The sequence below is a fragment of the Rhopalosiphum maidis genome, chromosome 1, assembly GCF_003676215.2.
Source record: "Rhopalosiphum maidis isolate BTI-1 chromosome 1, ASM367621v3, whole genome shotgun sequence".
NCBI classification, from domain to species: Eukaryota; Metazoa; Arthropoda; class Insecta; order Hemiptera; family Aphididae; genus Rhopalosiphum; species Rhopalosiphum maidis.
The window spans coordinates 93812923-93835523 of record NC_040877.1 but is presented as its reverse complement, the minus strand read 5'-3'; the positions used below and the strand labels follow the sequence as shown (position 1 = coordinate 93835523).

Below are 22601 nucleotides of genomic sequence, written 5' to 3'. Positions count from 1 at the left end.
CTAGATTTTTCGAAATTCCGTGAAGCATCTAAGCATTTTTCTGTCGATGATATGTCACTGGTTACCCGAAAGGGGGTATACCCCTATGAATATACAGATGACTGGTCCATGCTTGAGCAAACAACTTTACCACCGATTGAAGACTTTTATAGCTCATTGACGGAAAAAAACATTAACGATAGTGAATATCAGTTTGCGACCGAGGTCTGGGAACACTTTGGATGTCGAACACTTGGTGATTATTCTGATTTGTATTTGAAAATTGATGTACTTTTACTGGCGGACGTTTTCGAAAATTTTCGTGATGTGTGCATGGCAAGCCTACAACTTAGACCCGGCATACTACTTTACCGCTCGTGTCTATAGCTTTGACGCTATGCTAAAGCAAACTGCTATAAAGTTGGAATTGTTGACTGACTACGATATGTTGTTAATGTTTGAAAATGGTGAATATTAAAAAAAAAAAAATAAATAAATAAATGAATGAATATATTTTTTTTCTGTAGGTATACGTGGAGGATTAGTTCAGGCGAGTATGCGGTATGCCAAAGCCAATAATTATAAGGCACCTAATTTTGACCCAACAAAACCAAAATCGTGGCTGGTATATCAGGACTGTGAGTAGAAAATATTTTAAGTTAATTCCTTTTAATATTAACTATGTTTTAGGTAATAATTTGTACGGATGGGCAATGTCTCAATACATGCCATATGGTGGTTTCAAGTGGGTTGAACCGAACTTGAAAGGTCTTTTTGATTTAACCGTTACCTCTCCTATTGGTCGAATATATGAAGTTGACGTGACGTATCCGGAAGAATTGCATGACTTGCATAACGATCTACCTTTCTTACCTCAAAACGGCGTACCTGTAGGGTCAAAAGTGACAAAATTAATAGCTACTTTCGAGTCGAAAAATAATTATATTGTTCATTATTGCAGTCTACAGCAAGCCATTAAAAACGGATTAATAGTTAACAAAGTAATTTTTAATTTTATTTAAATATTTTCACATTTCTACATTACTTTTCTTTTATATAGGTGCATAGAGTAATACAATTCAATCAGTCAGCATGGCTAGCCGAATACATTAAATTAAATACGGAGATGAGGAAGAGAGCTTTGAATGATTTCGAGAAGGATTTCTTTAAGCTTATGAACAATGCAATTTTTGGTATATATAAATTTAGCGCGATAAAGATTTTATATTAATGTTGTACTTTACAGGAAAGACTATGGAATAGGTTCGTCGTAGGATAAAAGTAGAATTGGTATCGAGTGATGATAGATTACGGAAACTTATAAACAAAACAACATTTAAAAACGCAACGGCATATAACGAAAACTTGAGTGCAATAACATTGGAGAATAAAATCATAAAATTCGATAAACCTATATATATAGGTATGTATTATACACACATTTATATTCTTAATCTTAAAAATTATAAAATGATTCAACACAGAACTCGCAGTTCTGGATATAAGCAAGACACTTATGTATGACTATCATTACAATGTCATGAAGAGGTACTATGGAGAAAAAATATCACTCGTGTACACTGATACAGGTGAATTAATAATCTATTTTATAACCAACTTAATTTCTTAATAAATTAATTTTTATAGATTCACTAGTGTATTTGATCGAAACCGACGATTTCTATGAAGATATGGAAAATAACCCAATTTTACTTGATCGCATGGACACGGCGAATTTACCAAGAGATCATCCCTGTTATATTGCTGAAAGAAAAAAAATTCCGGGACTATTTTCAGATGAGACCAATGACAGAGTTTTGTGCGCTTCGTTCAAAATCTTACTCGTTTAAGATCAATGAGATTGATTCTTCGAAAGAAGAAATCAGGGCGAAGGGCATCAGAGGACATGTTGTCAAGAATCATATGACATTTGAAGATCACAAACGATGTTTGGTTGAAGGTATGGACTCGATTGTGAATAGGCGACCAAATATATCTATACGTTCGTTCAATCACCAATTGACAACAATTAAAACCAACAAAATTACATACAACAATTATGATGATAAGAGGGTCGTACTTGAAGATAAAGTGCATACTCTAGTCCACGGACATTATAGAACATGGTAAGTTTTAAAATTAAATTATTTAAATTTTTTTTTTTCTAATATTTTTAAATTTTTATAGAGATATAGAGTTGGCTGAAATGATGGCTGAGAACGAATATTAGTCATTATGTATATTTGAAATGTAGTGTTAATACTATATATATATATTTTTTTTTTTTTTTTGTAAAGGTTAGGCATAAACATAAAACTCTTTGTTAAAAATAAAATATGATATTTATTTAAATTGAAAAAAATAAATAAATAAATAAAAATGTATAAAAATTTTAAGAATTATTTACAAACCATTTTTTCATAGCAAATACTTTATAAAATGTACATTGTTTAGGATTATAGTCCATATGAAAAATACAGCGAGGTAAAGTTTCGTCATCACATATTTGATCCAATCGAGGGCAGCCCAAGTCTTCAATGTTGATGAGTGCTACGTGTGGTATATACTCCATAAGAACTTGTTTTTTCTGTTCTCCTTTGACATAAATGCAGTTGAACTTTAATGAATTCAATATTCTACTTAGTTCTTCATATTCGACATCACCGTAATCTATAGATAGTTGATGATAATTGGGTTCCAGCCACTTATTAGTCTTTCGACTTTTGTTGTCTTGCATACATTTTGAATTTTTAAAAACCCAGTGTTGAGTCGCCCATGTTTCCGTGTCCATAATAGACATCTCTTATAATGTATATATTGTTGACTCCAAGTACGCATTGCATGTCCAAGATGGCCGAAAACATTATGACTTGTCTTTATAATAAGTTTCAATAGTATTGAGACGACTTAGTATGGCAGGAATTATTTTTTTAATATCGTCTATACTGTCTTTGATGTATTGTAATGATATTCCGCCTCTTATCATATGCTGTGTAATTTCTATACACGTTAATTCTAACTTTTCAGTTTGAAAAGAATTTGAAAAAATTTGAATTTGTAACTTGATTCCACTAAATGTTCAATTTCGTCGAGTTTATTCGAATACGATTTGATCGAATGTTCGAGATTTGAAACAATTTTATTTGATTCATTAGACTGAGTACTACCAAATACGTTCATGTCTGCTGTTCAACTGAGATTATTTTCTAATATCATGTATATTTATCCAACTATTGTGAGTTCTATCAAAACCAAGCCATTTAACAAAAATTTGTTTCCCCTTCCTACGAATAATTTTCTCAACTAAATAGTCGTTTGGATAATTTGTTTTCAATAGTTCTTCGGAATAAAAGCAACCGTTGATCGGTTTACCGGTATAATCTTGCAAGTGATAAGTAGTGGGCAACGTCTGGTTTCTTTTAACAATTTTAAATATTTATGTAGACCAGCTCGGCAAATAGCCTTTTGTAAACACACCTTTTTGCGTACTGATACGAACGTTATCACCAACTTTAAATTTAATATTTCCATTTATAATTTTACGTTGCTTTATCATCTCAGATGTTGGATTTGTATCAGCTTACACTGGTGTCATGCCTTTTGTTCTATGTTTTGAATTATTATATTCGTTGATCAACGACGGTAGATTAGAAATCCATTTGTGCGATCCTCGTGCTGTAAACTCTCTATACATTTTTTCTTTTAATGTACGGTTGAAATGTTCTACTATACAAGCTTTCATGATGCTATACGTTGAATACTTTTGTATGTTGTGCTTCTCCATCAACGCATCAAATGTAGAATTGTAAAATTCTTTACCATTGTCGACCTGTAATAGTTTTGGTGAGCGTTTGAAAAGTATTTTAGACATTGCATTTGAAACTTCTTTAGCGGTTTTTGATTTTAATGCTATGGCCCACGCAAATTTCGTAAAACAGTCTATGACACATAGAATATATTTGTAACCTTTATTTTTCTTCGAATACGGTATCATTTCGACCAGATCGGCTTGCCATAGATCATTTTTCCCGTAAACATTAACTATACGTCTTGTATAATTTTTTCTAGCAGGTTTATGTAGTTCATTCGCTATATCTCGTTTAGACATTTGGTATGCGTTTTATTAAGCCTGCTTCGCGCAATTCTTCAAAAATTGAAAGTATTTCATTAGAAACACCTGTATTACCAGCAGCTTTAGAAGCTAAAAGTAATCGCAAACGAATGACTAATTCGTTGGGGTCGTTCCAGTACACTAAATTATGTTTTTGTAGTTTCACAGATAGTCCACTCCCAGATGGAAACAGATTTTGAATTATATCTGTGTATTTATTCCCACCTTTTTTAATCTTCTTTCCGTCTGCTGTTAAGTGAGCCGATGTTTGATTTAATATAGATTTATAAGTTTTTAAATTGTTGTTGGTGTATAATTTCGGAGATTTCGAAAATATTAAATTTCTTAGTCCTGGTGTTATCGGATAAGACGAGTCTTCAATAGTCAATGTATTATCGACAAGCTTAATTTTTTTTTCCCAAATACATGTTACCGTTTGTTTGTGTTTTAGGCCCGTATGTTTTGTCTATATCATAAGATTTAAACCAGTCAGTGATTTCAAAATCTTGATAACCATCTGCATCCTGAGTAAGTGAGACTTGAGTAGATGGAACTTGTAAAGACTTATAATTTTTTAGTTCGTTCAATGGTTCGATAATTGGGCTTAATGTATCTGATACTAGTGAATGAATATCGGCTTTTCCGTGTTTTAATGCTGAATATTTTCGTTTAATGTTTTCTTTGGCTTTAACCAGTTCTCCGAGTACTTCACCGTTAGCGTCCATGTTTGCGAATGATGAATTTTCATAAAAACGCCATATTATATAATGACAAATGTATCGAATCCATAACGATATCGTCCGTTATCGCGTTCACATTCTTTGCTTATTACGATAAATTCGAATCTCCCCTTACGCCAACACGAAGTGCGAAAATCTTTAAATTCCGAATACGACATATCCTAATCACTTAGGAAATCATCTTAAAAATGTCTTAGCAAAAATCAAAAATCTTAACTACGAACATTTTCTGAGAAAATTATCTACAAATAACAGTAGCCTTTGGAAAGCGTCCAAGCAAGCACTACATTTTAAAATAACCACGCCACCTCTCAAAAAATCTGATGGGAGTCTCACTGTGTCTGACACAGAGAAAGCAGAACTTTTTAAAAATCACCTCTTTAATGTTTTTCAACCTCACCATGATATTTTACCTGTCAACTCTGGTATGATTCTTAGTGGTCTTGATATGCCTTTACCTCTAGCTTCCCCTATTAAACATTTTTCACCGAGTGATATCAAATTTGCAATTCAAAAGCACACTCTTAGGAAGGCTTTGGGTTATGATCTAATAACGGCTGAAGTAGCCAGATGCCTTCCTAAACGCGCAATCGTATTACTAACACATATATATATAATGCCATACTCAGATTGTCATACTTTCCACTTTTATGGAAGTTCTCTAAAATCATACTGTTCCCAAAACCAAACAAGCCCCCTGACCTGGTAACGTCATATAGACCAATTAGTCTATTACCTTTTCTCGGAAAAGTGCTAGAAAGACTAATACTGAACCGCATACTTCCCATAATTAGTGAAAAAAATATATTACCTAATTATCAATTTGGTTTTCGCGCATACCATTCAACAATCCATCAAGTACATAGGCTAGTTGACTCGGTTTCTTTCGCACTTGAAAAAAAAATGTATTGTTCTTGTGTATTCCTTGACATTCAATAGGCCTTTGACCGTGTATGGCATGAAGGGCTGCTTTACAAGGTAAAGACCTTTCTGCCCCCAACATACTTCACGCTACTTAAATCATATCTAACTGATCGTTATTTCCAAGTCCATTTTAAATCTGCATACTCTAACATAGCAAACATCAGAGCTGGTGTTCCACAAGGGGGTATCCTTTCCCCATTACTATATAACTTATATGCTTCTGATCAACCAACCTCCGATGACACCATTGTGGCAGACTATGCAGATGATAACTTATCATATCTATAAATCAAAACCCCATTGTAACTTCGCTTAATCTACAAAATCATCTTTCCCTTATGGAAACCTGGTACAATAATTGGAGGATTAAGGTAAATCAAACCAAATCTACCACACTACTTTTACCCTCAAGCTAGGACACTGCCCGCCAGTCACTCTCTATGGTACACAAATTCCGTCCACTTCAACAGTTAAGTATCTTGGCTTAACCCTTGACCGTAGACTAACATGGGCCCAACATACACGTGTTAAAAGACTCCAACTAAATCTCCGACTTCGTATGCTTAAATCCTTACTAGTCAATAACAAACACACCAACCTTAATATTAAACTACTAATATATAAATCCCTCATTAAACCCATTTGGACCTATGGTATCCAACTGTGGGGAAATGCAAAAAAATCAAATACAAATCGTATTCAGACTTTTCAAAATATAACATTAAGAAAATTAACAAACTCCCCCCCTTATGTTTCAAATCATACTCTCCACACAGACCTAAAAATTAAAACTATTAAAGAAGAAGCAGCTACTTATTATAAAAGATTTCATAACAAGCTTGCAACTCATTCAAATCCTTTAGTTAAAACACTCTCATCAATTGTTATTCCGGGAAATCTTCCTAGGAGATTAAAACGCAACTGGTGCAGAGATATGCTGACTTAATATCATAATACTAAAAAAAAAAAAAAATCAATAAATAAATATAAATGTATCTATGAGAAAACTTATATTGTATAACCTCAATTTATAAGTGTCATCACTGGGTGGCTGCTTTTATCAAGCTATTCATGTTATTTTATACTTTTTAGCTAATACTCTTGTTGTACCAACGAGGTACAGATTGTGTATTTTAATAATAAAGAAAAAAAAAAATATTATACATTTCGAAAATAATTAAAACCTATGTAAAATATTTTGTCATAAATTATTTGATCGGCGATCGTCGTGTTTCATTGTGATGGCAACTACCATAATAATTTAGATATAATGTATATTATATATATATATAATTATATACCTATTATTTTATTTTTAATAGTTGTATATTATTTTTTTTTTTTATAAAATATTGTACATAATGTGACATACTAAAATAAAAGTATTGTCAATGTGATATTCTTCGATTCGCTCCGTGACTGTTGTCCGCAACACACGTAATCAGTTATCCATGCACGCAGTTTCTTTTGTTTCTCAAGTCCAACCTAACCAATTTAATTGTGAATGGTGTCAAAAAAATCCGGATATCGGCCTGTGTTTCCCACTGCTGTCATCGCCACGGTATTTCAACCTCTCAAGCCCAAATCATCCAAAAACTGGTAATATAATTACTATACTACGTCTAAACGGTATCTACGTAATTAATTGTCGTCCACGCTCCCCGGCGTTGCCGGCGGCAGCTATTTATCTAATCTAACCAAAGTCGCGATAACGATAACACGCACAATGAACCGCAATAATAATACAAATACTACTGATTCGAAGAATAAAATCTCAAATAAAAATAAAACTAACTCTGCGTCGTCCAGTCGTATACAGAGTGCATCGAGTGATGTGTTCGAAAATTCTGACATGGACATAGACGTTACCAACAAAAAGTCTAGTAAAACCAGTAGGAATCTTTCATCCTCTGGCGAATTTTCCACAAGCAAAATAGCTAAGACGACCCAAAAAAGTATATTTTCAACAACAAATAGATACTCCTGCCTTGCAGTTGAGGACAACCCAGAGATAGCGTTCCCATCTCAAAATCCATCAAATGAAGCATCAGACGACATTAGTGAACCCGCCAAACCTCCACCATCTCCACCGCCAATTATGGTTCATGGCGTACTTGATTTTGTTGCGCTTCGCAACGATTTTCTCAAATTGCTTGGTGCTGAAAATTTCTTATTCAAATCATCCACTAATGATTTAAAAATCCTGACTAAAAACTCTGACTCTTATAGAGCTGTGATAAAGTATTTAATTGAAAATAAAGCCGAGTATCATACCTATCAACAACGTGAGAACAAAGCTTTTCGTGTTGTTGTACGTAATATTCATCCTTCCACCTATTTAAATGAGGTCGGAATCGCCATTCAAGAAATTGGCTTCACAGTGCGTCAAGTTGCTAATATCCGTCACAAAACAACAAAAAAAAATTTGCCTCTCTTCTTTGTCGATCTTGAACCTGCTGAGATTAACAAAGAAATATTCCAAGTAACATCCATTCTTCACACCAAAGTTCGAATCGAAGAACCACATAAACGTCGGGATGTAATTCAATGCCAAAACTGCCAGAAATACGGCCACTCCAAAAGCTATTGCTCACACCCACCTCGCTGCGTCCGCTGTGCTGAATTTCACACATCTTCATCTTGCACCATATCCATAGATCAATCTCCAACGTGTGCTCTCTGTGGAGGAAGTCATCCGGCGAACTACCGCGGATGTTCCGTTCACAAAGACTTACAGAAACTTTACAATAATTCCAAAGCTACAACTAAACAAAATGTTAATTTAAATTATAATGTAAATGGGGGTAAAACCACTAGCGATGGAACACTCTCTGGTCAACCCAATCTCAATTTAAATAATACCAAGGAATTTCCAAGCCTTCCGACAAACGTGTCTCACCCACAAGATAGCTAAGACAAATCAAATTACTACAAAAAAAATCATTACAATTCAAATATGTTTAATACTCAACCCGATAACAATCTAACCTCTCAATTTTCCTCATTCTTATCAGAATTAAAATTAGTAATAAATCCTTTAATCCAACTTCTCACTACTGTCATAAATAAACTAGTCCTAAAAGATGTTAAATAAACAAGCGAACGTAAACTCCCTTAGAATTTTTCTTTGGAACGCAAACGGTCTTAAACGTCATGAACCCGAACTGCTCAACCTATTCACTGAAAAACATATAGACATTGCACTTATCGCAGAAACTTACTGCACTTCAACTTCTAAAAACTTTTTCCCCGGGTACAACATTTATCGAGCCGACCACCCTGATGGCTCTGCTCATGGGGGCTCGGCCATTATAATTTCAAAAAAAACACAATGTTAACCGTTACTGAATTACAAAACTAACACTATTCAAGCCACAAACATCCTAATTACTCTGAATCATATCCCCACAACTATAACCGCAGTTTATTGTCCTCCAAGGCCTGCAATATCACCTGAACATCTCTCCCAGTTTCTGAACTCACTTGGCCGCTCATTTCTTATAGGCGGTGACCTCAATGCCAAACACTCGCAATGGGGCTGTCGAACCGATAACACTAGGGGTCAGTTGCTTCAAAATATTATACTGAACACAAGAATAACATTCATATCTCCTCCAGGACCTACTTACTGGCCTTTCCACCAAAATCGGCACCCCGATATTTTAGATTATTTTCTAACCACAATCACGAGACACATTACTCATTCCATAAAAAATCTAGCAGATTCAGCATGGACCATAGTCCAGTTCTTCTCAATTTGAATTGTGAGATTTACTACAATCCTCCCCGTCCTTCCTTAGCGAAAGGACCAGTCAATTGGAGTTCCTTTTCAAAAAATCTAGAAAATGCCACTAACCTAAAAATCTCACTCAAATCAACCGAACAAATCGATGAAGCCGCCCAAAACCTAACGACCTCAATTCAAACCGCCGTTTATAATGCATCGTATGTCAAAAATACACCCGAAAACTCAAAGCATAATATCCTTCCTCCCCAAATCCAAAAATTAATAGTAAAAAAAAGAAGGGTTCGCTCGTTGTGGCAAAGATCCAACTTGCCTTCTGATAAACGGCTATTAAATAATCTATCAAATTTGATCAAAAAACTCATTTCAAAACACAAATCCAACTTTTTCCAAGAAAAATTTCAATCACTAAATTCCAATGACGGCTCTCTATGGAGAACTACCAAAAATATACTCAAAATCAAAGAACAAGCTACACCGCTCAGTGGTCCAAATGGAGAGCTAGCGATCTCTGACAAAGACAAAGCGGAACTTTTTGGAACCCATCTCTCAAATATATTTACACCACATTCTAATGTTAATCCCGAATCCGCACACCTCGACAACATTACAAGATTTCTTAATAGTCCTTTACCAATGTCTCTCCCAGCTAAACACACAACCCCAAATGAAATCAAATACTTAATTAGCAAACTAAAGCCAAGGAAGTCACCTGGATATGACTTAATTACAAACAAATTATTACAACACTTACCCAATAAAACTCTATTACTTCTCACATTTATTTACAATTCCATGTTAAGAGTCTCTCACTTCCCCCAAATCTGGAAATTTTCTATAGTAATACTTATACATAAACCTGGTAAACCCAAACACTTACCGTCATCCTTTAGACCTATAAGTCTACTACCAGTTTTAGCCAAATTTTTCGAGAAAATTATCCTTAAAAGAATTAGACCACTCATTCATTCAAACAATATAATACCAGACACACAATTTGGTTTCAGGACATCCCACTCGACAGTACATCAAATACATAGAATTACTGATAAAATTCAAACTTCGTTCGAAAATAAAGAATACTGCCCAGGAGTTTTTCTAGATGTGGCCCAAGCCTTCGATAGAGTGTGGCACGAGGGCCTCCTATACAAGTTAAAATTATTCCTCCCAGCTCCCTACTATCTAATAATCCAATCCTACCTCTATGATCGTACATTTGCAGTTCGACAGGGCGACTCAATATCCTTCTACTTTCTAATCTCTGCCGGTGTTCCACAAGGAAGTGACTTATCACCCGATTTATTCAACATATATACATCAGATATTCCGAAAACAGATAACACAACCATAGCAACTTATGCAGATGATACTGCTATACTGTCCTCCAATTCAGACCCTATTCTATCTTCAAACTATCTCCAAAATCACCTCAATTTAATAAACACCTGGGCAACCAAGTGGAAAATTCTAATAAATCCCGATAAATCTTTCCAAGTGCCATTTACTCTGCGTAAACACAATCTCCCCTCGCTCCAACTTCAAGGAGTCGAGATTCCTTCATCGAACCAGGTAAAATACTTGGGAATTTTACTAGACAAAAGATTGACATGGGGACCTCATCTCAAGTCCAAACGTAAAATCCTAAACCACCGCCTTCATCTACTCAGGCCGATTCTTAAATCCAAACTGTCAATACACACAAAGTCCACATTGTACAAATCTCTACTCAGACCCATCTGGGCGTACGGTATGCAAATCTGGGGATGTGCCAAACCTTCTCAAGTCCGCACTATCCAAGCTTCCCAGTCCATCACTCTCAGGTTAATAGCCTCGGCCCCTTGGTACGTAACAAATGAAACCCTGCACAACGATTTAAGAATTCCAACAGTTGACCAACTAGCTAAATTATACTACAACAGATTTCAGTCCAAACTGCAACATCATTTCAATCCTTTAGTCATTCACCTAGCATCACGTAATCTTCCTGACAACCCTCCACGTCGACTTAAAAGAAATTGGTGTCGTGATCTATTAAATTAATTAATGAAGAAAAAATAAATTACTAGAGGGTACCATCGCTGGATGATTTCCCTCATCATGTGCTTCATGTGTATTTTATTATGTATATAGTGTTATATCAGTCATCCATTTTACTTATTGTGTCATGTAATACAGATTGTAAATTTTCTAATAAATAAAAAAAAAAAAAAGATATTCTTATATTTTAAAAAAAACGTCTTTACTTTATTTTACAACATTTTATGCAACTTATATAAAATATTATATACCAATTATTTTATTATTTTTACATATGTTGTATACGTTTTTCTTTTGAACGAAAAAGGTACCGGCCATTTTAAAAATTTGATCGAAAAGTGAATCGGCTGAAAAGGAAAGGTTTTTGGTTGAAAACGGTCTTGTCCCGATTATTAGATCCAATATGAAAAAAAAACGCATGTACACAGTTAGGTAAACTACATGACGTTACATTTTAAAGGATAATAGGAACCCAATAAGTTCAGACTACAAATTCATTATACTATATTATACGAAAAGTTTAATGTGCACGTGTTGTATCTATCGTATGACTATGTAGTATCAATTTATAAAATATATAATATTTGGCTATACCTATAGGCTATATCGTATAGATGTTTCATTTTACAAAAATATATCACATCGTGGGCATACCAATATATGTTGTTGTACTGGTATACTATCTTAACCAGTAGAATTTTTATTCAACTGATTTTTACACTCAATTTACTTTGTACAGGAACAATGTGCACTTCTAGCTTTGCTAAAAAAGAAATTTCCAGGTAGGACCAAAAAATCCCCGAATATACCTCTATGACATTTTCACTATACACATTTCAATATAATGTAGGTACATTATTGGATTTAAACTAATAAATTAAGCGTGTACATATGCATATACTATTATACAGGTATTTTTATCATGAAAAATTGATAAATATATTCGTAAAAATCCATATACCTATCATAATATTATATAACTCACGAACTAGCATTTTTAAATAGTTTTGTGAATTTATATATTTTTTTAATAAATATTTCTTTAATAGGTATCTATTAATAAATTTGATAAATTATAATGACATTTAATTGTTAAGTTAATGGTATAAACTAAATAGTTTGGCAATAGTTTGATCAGATGATTATAATCATAATTGACAATTGATAAGCAAAATTACAGTTTTTAATGTATTCAATTAAAATATTGTTTTCCATAAAATGCTTCATAAATCATATTAATTTAATATTTTTTTTTTCAATGCCTAATGCCTATCAGTATTATTTTTCTATCTTTGGTATGGTGGTTCCTGGTTCCTGTTAACTATCATGTGCAAAGTACAAAAGTTAAATTTCTGTAAGCTATTATAAGAACTACGGTCTGTGTTATAGATAAATGCTAATCAAATTTACAATTTACAGCTATTTGTGAAACTATAAATAAGACACCAAATTTATCTTCTACACGGGTATAAGTGGTAAATATTTTAGTCTCTACTGAATACGTATACATTCTAAATCTATTCTAAACAGCAGATCGAGATTCCAAGTTTTTATTCATTTTTATATTTTATAAATGAAAAAATAACTGTGGATACAATAGAATACGACTCTGTAGGCCATCGAATGACACTATATAATACAGAGGTAACATTCCAACACTGCTTTTGGACTCTCTCTTATAATAATATACTGTAATTTTACAATAAAGCACGTACACCGTACACAGACTTTATTATCATCTCAATTCTGAACACCAAAACCATTTATCATGTCAGGCGATGGGTAGGTCACCACCCGCCGGCGCCTATGGTGTTGAATTGACCCATTCACTAGAGTTACAGTATTATACTTTGTACAGGACAAACATTTTAAATGTCCATAATATTGTCATAATGCTCGAAAACACGTAGTTTGAATTCAGTACGACCAACCTAAACTAAAATTATAAAAAAAAAAATAATATTATGTTAACAGCATATAAATTAATAATTATTGCAGTAAACATCCGAAAACGACGATAGCAACAATAATAGTAATCAAATGATTTAAATGTTCATAAAAGAGCAAGTTTAATACTTATTAAAATTTTAAACACTTCATAGTATATTATTAAAATGAAAAAAATAACTGTACAATTGAATACGACTCTGTAGGCCATCGAATGAAATATAAAATATAAAGTCGGGGAATAACATTGCAGCACTGTACCTAACGCAGTGACGCTTTTAAACGACCTCCTATATAATAGCATATACTGTATTTTTACAATAAAACACGTTCATTCTCAATCGCAACATAATTTATTGTGGATAAACATTGAACGGCGCCGATGAAACGTAAAAGAAACTATGCGTGCCCTTGACAACGGATATAGGCATGTCAGCGACAATACGAATTTTTATCTTGCCCACGTTCTTCACTGTTTTCTACGAATCGATCGGTTTTTGGGACAATCTTGTAGTTAGGGTGGCTGGGTGAGGGTTGCCGGATCGTACAGTACACAAGAAAACGTCCTTTTTTATTGTGACGATGGGACACGTCGATCCATATGGGACACACGCTTTCGACTATTTTAATATAATTTATATAACTGGTGTATTCACGTCTCATTGTTGGTTTTTGGTTAGGTACTCTTCGGTTTTGTACATGATCTTGTCTTTGTCACTACGCGTTACAATGAAAATTGAAAACCTAAGTGTTTCATTGTATTTTAGGTGTAGTAATACTAAACCATAACGAGTATGACTATATAATATTATAGTTACGACATATATGTGCTTTGTGTTCTAACATTCGATTTCGTCGCTATGAAAATCAATTTATAGGAAGACACATGAGTTCGGAAACAAACACATATACACATAAGACACGTATTATTATAAAACCAATACATTTTATCTCTCCGCTCCAAATCTAAAATTATTCTCCAATTAAGATAAAATTATAAATTATTAATATAATAAGCTAATACAACAGCTAATAAAACATAGAAGATTTCTCCTGGACTGTGGAAAAATGTACCTCGACATTTTTTGAAAATAGTCATAATTATGAATTCGAAATAATATTTTTATGAAACATTTAAGTACATAATATTTTAGTCATTATACAATTTTTCATTAGTATTGAAGTATGGTAAATCATAGATAGTAATAATTTTAAAGGTTTAGCGTAGGTATCGGTTTTGAATTTTTTTATCATATTTCAACTATATACATAATACATAATATTACCTATTTATTATATTGTAATTTTTACATCAAGTAATTTGCTACTAATATTATTAAAAAACATAAACAATGGTTGTGCTTTAAGTAAATGCATTTTATTTATATTGCGTTATTGTCCAGAGAAAGAAAACAAAATATAGTGTTAGTACATTCTCTCGACTCTCAAGTCAACTGCACCTGCTCATTTAATATTTCTGGTAAGGAATTATTATAGGTTTAAAGGACGACGACATGGCGGAATGGGTTACGGTTAATGTTTTCGAATACATTTCACAGCATTAGCACGAAAAAATAACGAAATATACAATAATAATAGTAATAATATTTTAAGCTGTATTCAGCCATATTCTATTATGTGATTTAGCGTCGGTCTCATGAAGAATATATTTATTCTTTATTCTTCATGGTCGGTCTGTCCCCGCGCGCCATGCCCACTTACAAAAACCACAGAGAGTTGCAAATCTCCGCTGCCCGTGTCGAGCGCCGTATACGCCGTTGACCCTCCCCGTATTACGAATTCCGGTAGAGTAGTGAACAAACATTTTGCGGGGTAACCCCGTACCACTCCACTCCGTTTGTCAAAACTTTAAATACGTATAACTCATAAACTACTCGCCCTAAATTCGATTTTTATGTATCAAAATACTCAGACAATTATTCTGCTTTGGAATATGAAATTAAAACTCAATGTTGTCATTCAAAAACGTAAAAAACTTAAAAAAATATTTAAATATATAATTTTTTAATAAAAATGTATTTTTTTTAACAACTTGAAACTATGTAAAAAATTGTTTTCAAAAATATGAATACTTTTTGATATGAATGTTTTATGATAAAAGAATCACCTGTATACTTCGTGATAATCTACCACCTAAAGATATTAGAATATTTTACTTAGCTCTTGTTGAATTGCAAATTACATATGGTTTAATAGGTTGGGGTGGAGCCTATGATAATGTTGTCTCCCTAATTCAAACCTGTCAAAAAACAATACATATATATTATATATATATATATACGTATATCAAAGTTGCAATTAAAAAGATCGGTTGGTAGATATCCAACCGAAAATATATTTAAAGAGTTTAATGTATTGAATATTAAAAACCTGTACTTTAAAATAAGCATTATGTATATAAAAAACCACAATATACTGTTACCTTTGAACCATGGTGTCAACGCACTAGGTATTACGCACTAAATAAACATTCTCAATTTTGGCCAAAAATGAATTGTACTATAATTTGTACCTACTAGTAACACTAAGTTTGGAATTTGTACCTAAATATTTGTTGCAAAAATATCAATTTTTTTCTTCTAATACATACAAATAATAATAACATAAAATCTTTGTTATATAGCTTTTCTTATCAAGTATATAAATTTAGTATATAAATCAATGCATAATTTGACAATTCAATGCAATGGATAAAAATATTAAATTTTTTTCACACAATACACGATGTCTTATAATAATTCGTTTACTTCTAAAAACAACGGTTGAAAGTATACGTGACAACTCGTATACATGAGGTTAACTATAACTCGTCTAAATCCATTCTTAAATTAGGTAATAGTGATTTAAATATTTTTTTATTTTACATAATCATCGGACAAATTCGTATCGACGGAACAAGGTCAATATCTACAGATCAATTTAATTCAGCTTCTTTGGACACACTACTATACAACATTATACGGTGTATATTATAACTTACTATACCATTGTATTTTACAATGTGGAGAGATACCTACCCTATTATCCTATATACCCTATTATCACGCCTGCCAGTGGGTATAGAATGATAGTGTGATTGTGCAGGACGCTCCCGTGGCTCGTTTACCTAAAATATTGTATCCCGTGTCGTGTAGATATATTCAGACCTTTATCGTGCCTAAGCTAACCGCCGATTTTCTTTATCTTATTCGTTTTGCTGTTTCTACACTCCTTGACAATAACGCTCGAAGTCCCAGTGTACCGCAATCGCCACTACTGACAACCAACAATTCAATTCACGCGCGGCTACACTACCTAACGGATCTCCGACAGCACAACCTCGTGTCCTCGTCCGTCTCATTCGACTCCTCTGCACTCCGTCTTCGCCCACTTAACAGTAATACTTATTAAATTAATATATTTATATTTTGTTTTTAATAAAATCTAAAATATTATTAACATTGATCGTCGTTAACTGTTTAGTCAAACATCAAACATGACTTCTTGGACATTTTATACAGATAAATCTAGAATGCCACAGAACGATCGAGAAAAATTTCCGGATTGCGTGCTATTCCAATACATTGTCGATGGGTAATATAATTTAATATTAATGTGATGATTAATAATAATATAATAATAAGTTATTATAGCTAGTTTATCTTAATTTTTGGCCATATTTTTTTTAAAAATAAATAGGCTTCTTTAATCAATTAGTTTTATGCTTTGTTTGTTATTTATTATGCTTTAAAATCCGAGCCCTTTTTAATAATAACTATTAAGTAATAACACAAATAAGTTAGAAATAACTAATAACAATCTGTATTTTGCGTATGACAATACATTTTTGGTTTCCGTTCTCAAGTTTGACGCGGCGCACGGTGTCCGGCGTTAATACTGGTCCGGACTAGTGTTGCGTCAAAATGTAAACTAGCAAATTATCGTATCCCTATAGATTAGGTTCCCAATTAAAATTTTAATTTAAAACGGTATATAGATAATTATAATAATATTCATTATATTAACTATCTTAAATGTATATATATTTTTTTTTAAATAACTTATTTTACATTATTTAATTTTAATTTATTTAACAAATGATATCTTAATTTTAAAAATAATAACTATAATTTCATTAATATTTTTTAATTACTTATTTATTTATTAAGGTTTTAAGTTAAATTCAACTATTAACCTTCGAAATTAAAAATATTTGTTTTACTTAATTACTTATTAACCTTAAATAATTAATACTATTAAATTTGCAATTTAATATGGATATAATTTGAATATAGAGTTAATGATAAAAATATTTTTAAATATATATAAATAGATTTACAATTTATAACCAATTATCAGCCATTTTTATAAATAAAATGAATCTTTTTAACTAATTATAAACATATTGGTACTTTATATTTCTTATTTGGTATTTGATCAGGTATAATTGAATCTAGTCTTATTTACTTAAGTCAATTAGAATTAGGTCAAATTAATTAAACCATTAAGAATAATCAACTATATAATGTAATTGTTACAACCCATGCTTTTATTAGAATTTTTCAATAATTATACCCATTGTTGTTGGTGGTTTTGGAAACTAATCGCTTTTATATATGGATCTAAATTTAATTTTTCACCATCAACAGTTTGATCATTAGGTAAATTTTTGTTTACAATTGAATGTTTAACAAGTTTGATTTTCTCTAACTCATCTATTGATATTATTCTTCATGATACTTACTATCTAGTAGGTAGTTCATTTTCACTATATTTTATTTATAGGAATTGTATTTTCTATTATTGCTAGTTAAATTCAATGAACCTATTTTTACTGGATTTTCAATAAATTTCTTATCGTTCTAATATTTTTTAGAGTAAAAATTTTTTTTTTTTTTTATTTTTTAGTTTTATTAGAAATAAACAATCTATACATATAATATGCACAATAAGTTCATGTAATGAGAGAAATAACATGGCGTGAAAATTTGAATAAGAAGCCACCCATTGGCGACACTTGGCATGATTTGTTGTAAGTTCTAATTAATTAATGTTATAAATAAATTGTTTTTTTTTTAACGTTGATATCTATTCTTGGGTTGGTAACTGTAGGTCACGACTATACTTTCTTTTTAACCTGCGCCTAGGATTTCCTAGAAGAGTTTGAGAAGAGAGGTTTTTAATAAGACGGTTTTGATGGGATAGAAGTCGCTTGTGGAAGCGCAAATAAAAGGATTGAGTTTCTTCGTTAATGGTTTTCATGTAAAGGTCGTTGTGTAAGATTAGGTTTGAGACGTATGGTGGTGCATTGGAGAGTCGCCGAAGAGCCAAGTTTTGGAAAGCTTGGATTTTGTTGATGTTTGTTTTTTTAGTCGAGCCCCAGAGCTATAGACCATACGTCCAAATAGGTTTGAGGAGGGTTTTGTAAATTTGTAGCTTGACTTTTAGACTTGTAAACTTGTTATTTGAGATAAGAGGGCTGAGCATGCGCATACGGGCGTTGAGAGTTAGTCTTTTGATTCGAATATGGTTTTTCCAAGTTAGTCGTTTATCGAGAGTGAGCCCCAGGTATTTGACTGTGTCTGACGTGGGGATTGGGATGTTGTTTAGTGTAACGGTTGGGCATACGCCCTTCTTGAGAGTAAATGTAGTGTGAGTTGATTTGCTTTGGTTTATTTTAATGCGCCATTTGTTGAACCAGTTTGACATAAGATTAAGGTGAAGTTGTAGGTTTGACGAGGCAGTTACTGGATTTTCATTAATTGATATGATGACTTTATCGTCTGCATAGTCGGCCACCATGGTTTGAGGCATAGTGGGCTGGTCAGCGACAAAGATATTGAATAGAGTAGGAGATAGGATGCTCCCTTGTGGGACGCCGGCATTAATTTTGGCTATTTCTGAGTATGATGAGCTATATTGTACTTGGAAATGTCGGTCGGCTAGATAAGATTTCATTAAGAGGAAGAATGAGTGGGGAAGAAAGCTTTTAAGTTTAAACAGTAACCCTTCGTGCCAAACTTTGTCGAACGCTTGAGAAACGTCTAGGAAGATACAGGTACAGTATAGTTTTTTTTCCAGCGAGACCGATATTGCATCGACAATTCGATGGGCTTGGTGAATGGTGCTATGAGAGGATCTGAATCCGAATTGGGTGTTCGGAAGAATATTGTTATTGATAATGTATGGGGTCATTCGTTTGAGAATAAGTCTTTCAAATATTTTTGATAAGAATGGTAAGACTTATTGGCCTGTAGGAGGATGGGTCGTCCAGAGGTTTTCCAGGCTTTGCAAATAGAACTATTTTTGAGAATTTCCAAAGGATGGGGAAGTAAGATAGTCTCAAGCTTGCATTGAATATATATGTTACTAGTAATATTGCATTTTTGGGGAGGCATCTAGCTACTTCTGCTGTAATTAGATCATATCCCGGGGATTTTTTTAAGGTGTATCTTTGGATAGTCTGCTTGACTTCGTTGGGTGTAAAATATTTTACTTAATAATTTGAAGGTGAGGGAAGGTCTAAGTCAGTCTTAATCTTATCAACAAATTGAGGTATGAGTAAATTATGATGTGGTTGGAAGGTTTCAAGAAGGTGTTCTTTAAGGACTTCAGCTTTATCGTCATTTGAAATAGCAAGTGTGTTGTCAGGTTTCTTAAGGGGGGTTGAAGGAGTTTTAAGTCGCAGTAACTTTTTGGTTTCTTTCCATAAGCTACCGTCAAAGCATGATAGTTTGGTTAATTTTTGTTCGAACATGTCTGCTTTGTTTTTAGCTAGGATTTTTTTGAGTGAGTTGGCTAATTTATTATATGCGCTTTTGTGAGATGGTAACCGAGTACGTTGGTAGCGGGCTCTGGCTCTGCGTTTTTCCACTATTAGATCGCGTATCTGTTCCGGAAGAGCCTGTTTCTGCGTTATGCTCTTGGTAGTGGTTGGGGAGTTGGACAATGCAGCTGCTGAGTGAATAAGTTTAGATAAGTTATTGACTGCTTCGTCAATATCATGCTCAGACTTTAATCTTATCGAAAGAGTGATTGCTTGGGCAATTATGTTGTGGAATTTAAAACGATTAGTCGTGGGTGAAAAAAGAGTGTGGCTTAATGAGCTTGTTTGAGGCGTAGCATCAATATTAAGTAACACAGCTGAGTGGTCTGAGTTTAGATCTAAGATGTTGTTTACAGAGTAGTATAGATTACTCGGCATTTTGGTGACAAAAATATCCAGAATATCGGGTTTTTTCTTAAGAGATGTTGGCCAGTATGTTGGATCAGGTGGTGCGATTATTTGGTATTTTTTAGTGTTAATAAAATTATAAAGAAGGCTTCCCCGAGGGTTTGTGACTCGGCAGCCCCAGCTTTGGTGCTTGGCATTAAAGTCACCACCAGCAATGAAGTTATTTGGAATTGTATCGAAATACTCGGTGAGGTTGGTGTTTGTTATGAGGTGTTTAGGAGGACTGTAGACTGCTGCGATAACAATAGGGATATTATTAAGCATGATTGAGATGGCACAAGATTGGATATGATTTTGAGAGAAGTTAGTGAGGGGATGGAATTTTAAGTTAGTTTTAATAAGTATAGCTGCTCCACCGTGTGCTGTACCATCAGGGTGGTTAGATTTAAGTAAGTAGTAACCAGGGATGTAAATATGAGAATAATTGGTAAGATGCGTTTCTGAGATAAGAGCGATATCTATGCGTTTGTCGAAGAGTACAGCCTGGAGCTCATTAACGTGGTTTTTTAGACCGTTTGAATTAAACAGTAAAATAGATAATGAGTTGTTAGTGTAAGACTTATTCATTATTTTTGTTTAGGAGTGAGGTAATGACTTGTGTCAGAAGAGCATTCAATGGATTGACAAGAGATTTTAGTTCACCTATGAAGGAGGACATGAGTTGAGTTAGGTCGGAAGGAGGAGAGGGTTGTGGTGGTTGACTTGAAGTGGCCTGAGCATATGTTTTAGAGGGGTTAGAATCGTTTTTTCCCGGAAGGGTAGCGGATGGGTGGCTTTCTTTTACATTATAAGAATTAACATTAGGTTTGATTGTATCGTGTAAGAATTTACTTTGAGTGATAGGTGATTTTCGGCGCTGGAGTTCCCTGTAGACCTTGCAGCCGCGGTAATTTGCTGGATGATCTCCCGAGCATAGTATACATTTGGCAGGAGAGTCTGGTGATTTAGTGCATTCAGAAGATGGATGGTGCGCGCTGCAACGGACACAGCGTGCTGAGTAACCACAATACGCACGGGTGTGACCGTATTCTTGGCAGTTTTGACATTGACTGATTTGTTTCGGCTTGTATGGTTCCTCAACCTTGATTTTTGTGTGTAGTAGAGAAGATAGTTCGTATATTTGGTGAGAGTGGGGGGTGGGTTCTAGATCGACAAAGAACAGTGGGAGTGGGTGCTTGTTGGTCTTGTGCAGGACGTTCGTCACTTGTCTGACTTCGAAGAGTCGCGTTTCGAGTTCGGATTTTATTCTTTCAGTTGGCGTAGTAGGGTGGAGATTGCGAATAACTATTCTTGTAGGCTTGTCCTCGGTAAGTTGGTATGTGTGGTAATTAGCGTTGTGTTCTTTTAAATAGTGAATTAGAAGTCTGTAAGAATCTGGATGGCGGTCTGTATTTTTAAGCGGTCGGCGCTGGCTTTGCAAAAAAAATTGTCAAATCCAATAAGCTCAATTAAGGTTGAGCAGAAGCTTGGGTAGTCTGTGATACCTTTCATAAATATCGGGGGAGGTGGTTTGACGAAGGGCGCAATGATAGGTTCAACGGGCAGCGTGGGCTGGTCGAAAACCGTGTCCGTAGGTTCAGGTATCGAAAGTGATTCGTAGCGATTACGTGTTGAGAAGGAAAGTTTTTTGGTTTTTGGTTGAGCAGTTTGTAAGGAAGAAGGTTTGGAAGAAGTAGAACCGGATGAAGAACTTGACAGATTTCTTTTACTTGTTTGCGTTTTCCAATTGTTATTTCCGGAGCTGTTCATGGTGTTTGGATGGGTGTTACTGCCTGGATTTAATCTTCCTGAGTTCTGTGATTCTGCTAGGCGAGCAGGCTGTAGAGTGTTGGTGTTTTTATCGGGTTTGTTGTTTATATTTGGTGCATTATTTATCTTGGGCAT

The 22601-nt window shown here is 33.7% G+C and overlaps 1 protein-coding gene and 2 pseudogenes across 1 annotated transcript; 2 read left to right on the top strand and 1 right to left on the bottom strand.

Moving 5' to 3' along the window:
- Positions 1 to 51: 51 nt before the first annotated feature.
- On the top strand, positions 52 to 1242 carry LOC113549391 (annotated as a pseudogene).
- A 253-nt stretch (positions 1243 to 1495) lies between these two features.
- LOC113549386 lies at positions 1496 to 2109 on the top strand (annotated as a pseudogene).
- A 19964-nt stretch (positions 2110 to 22073) lies between these two features.
- Positions 22074 to 22601, bottom strand: LOC113549349 (formin-F-like). The gene has a single exon (XM_026950610.1). It carries the CDS (start codon positions 22599 to 22601, stop codon positions 22074 to 22076), a length of 528 nt encoding a protein of 175 aa, XP_026806411.1.

Excerpts from the sequence above, each read along its gene's own strand:
- LOC113549349 (XM_026950610.1), bottom strand. The coding sequence starts at position 22,601 with ATGCCCAAGATAAATAATGCACCAAATATAAACAACAAACCCGATAAA.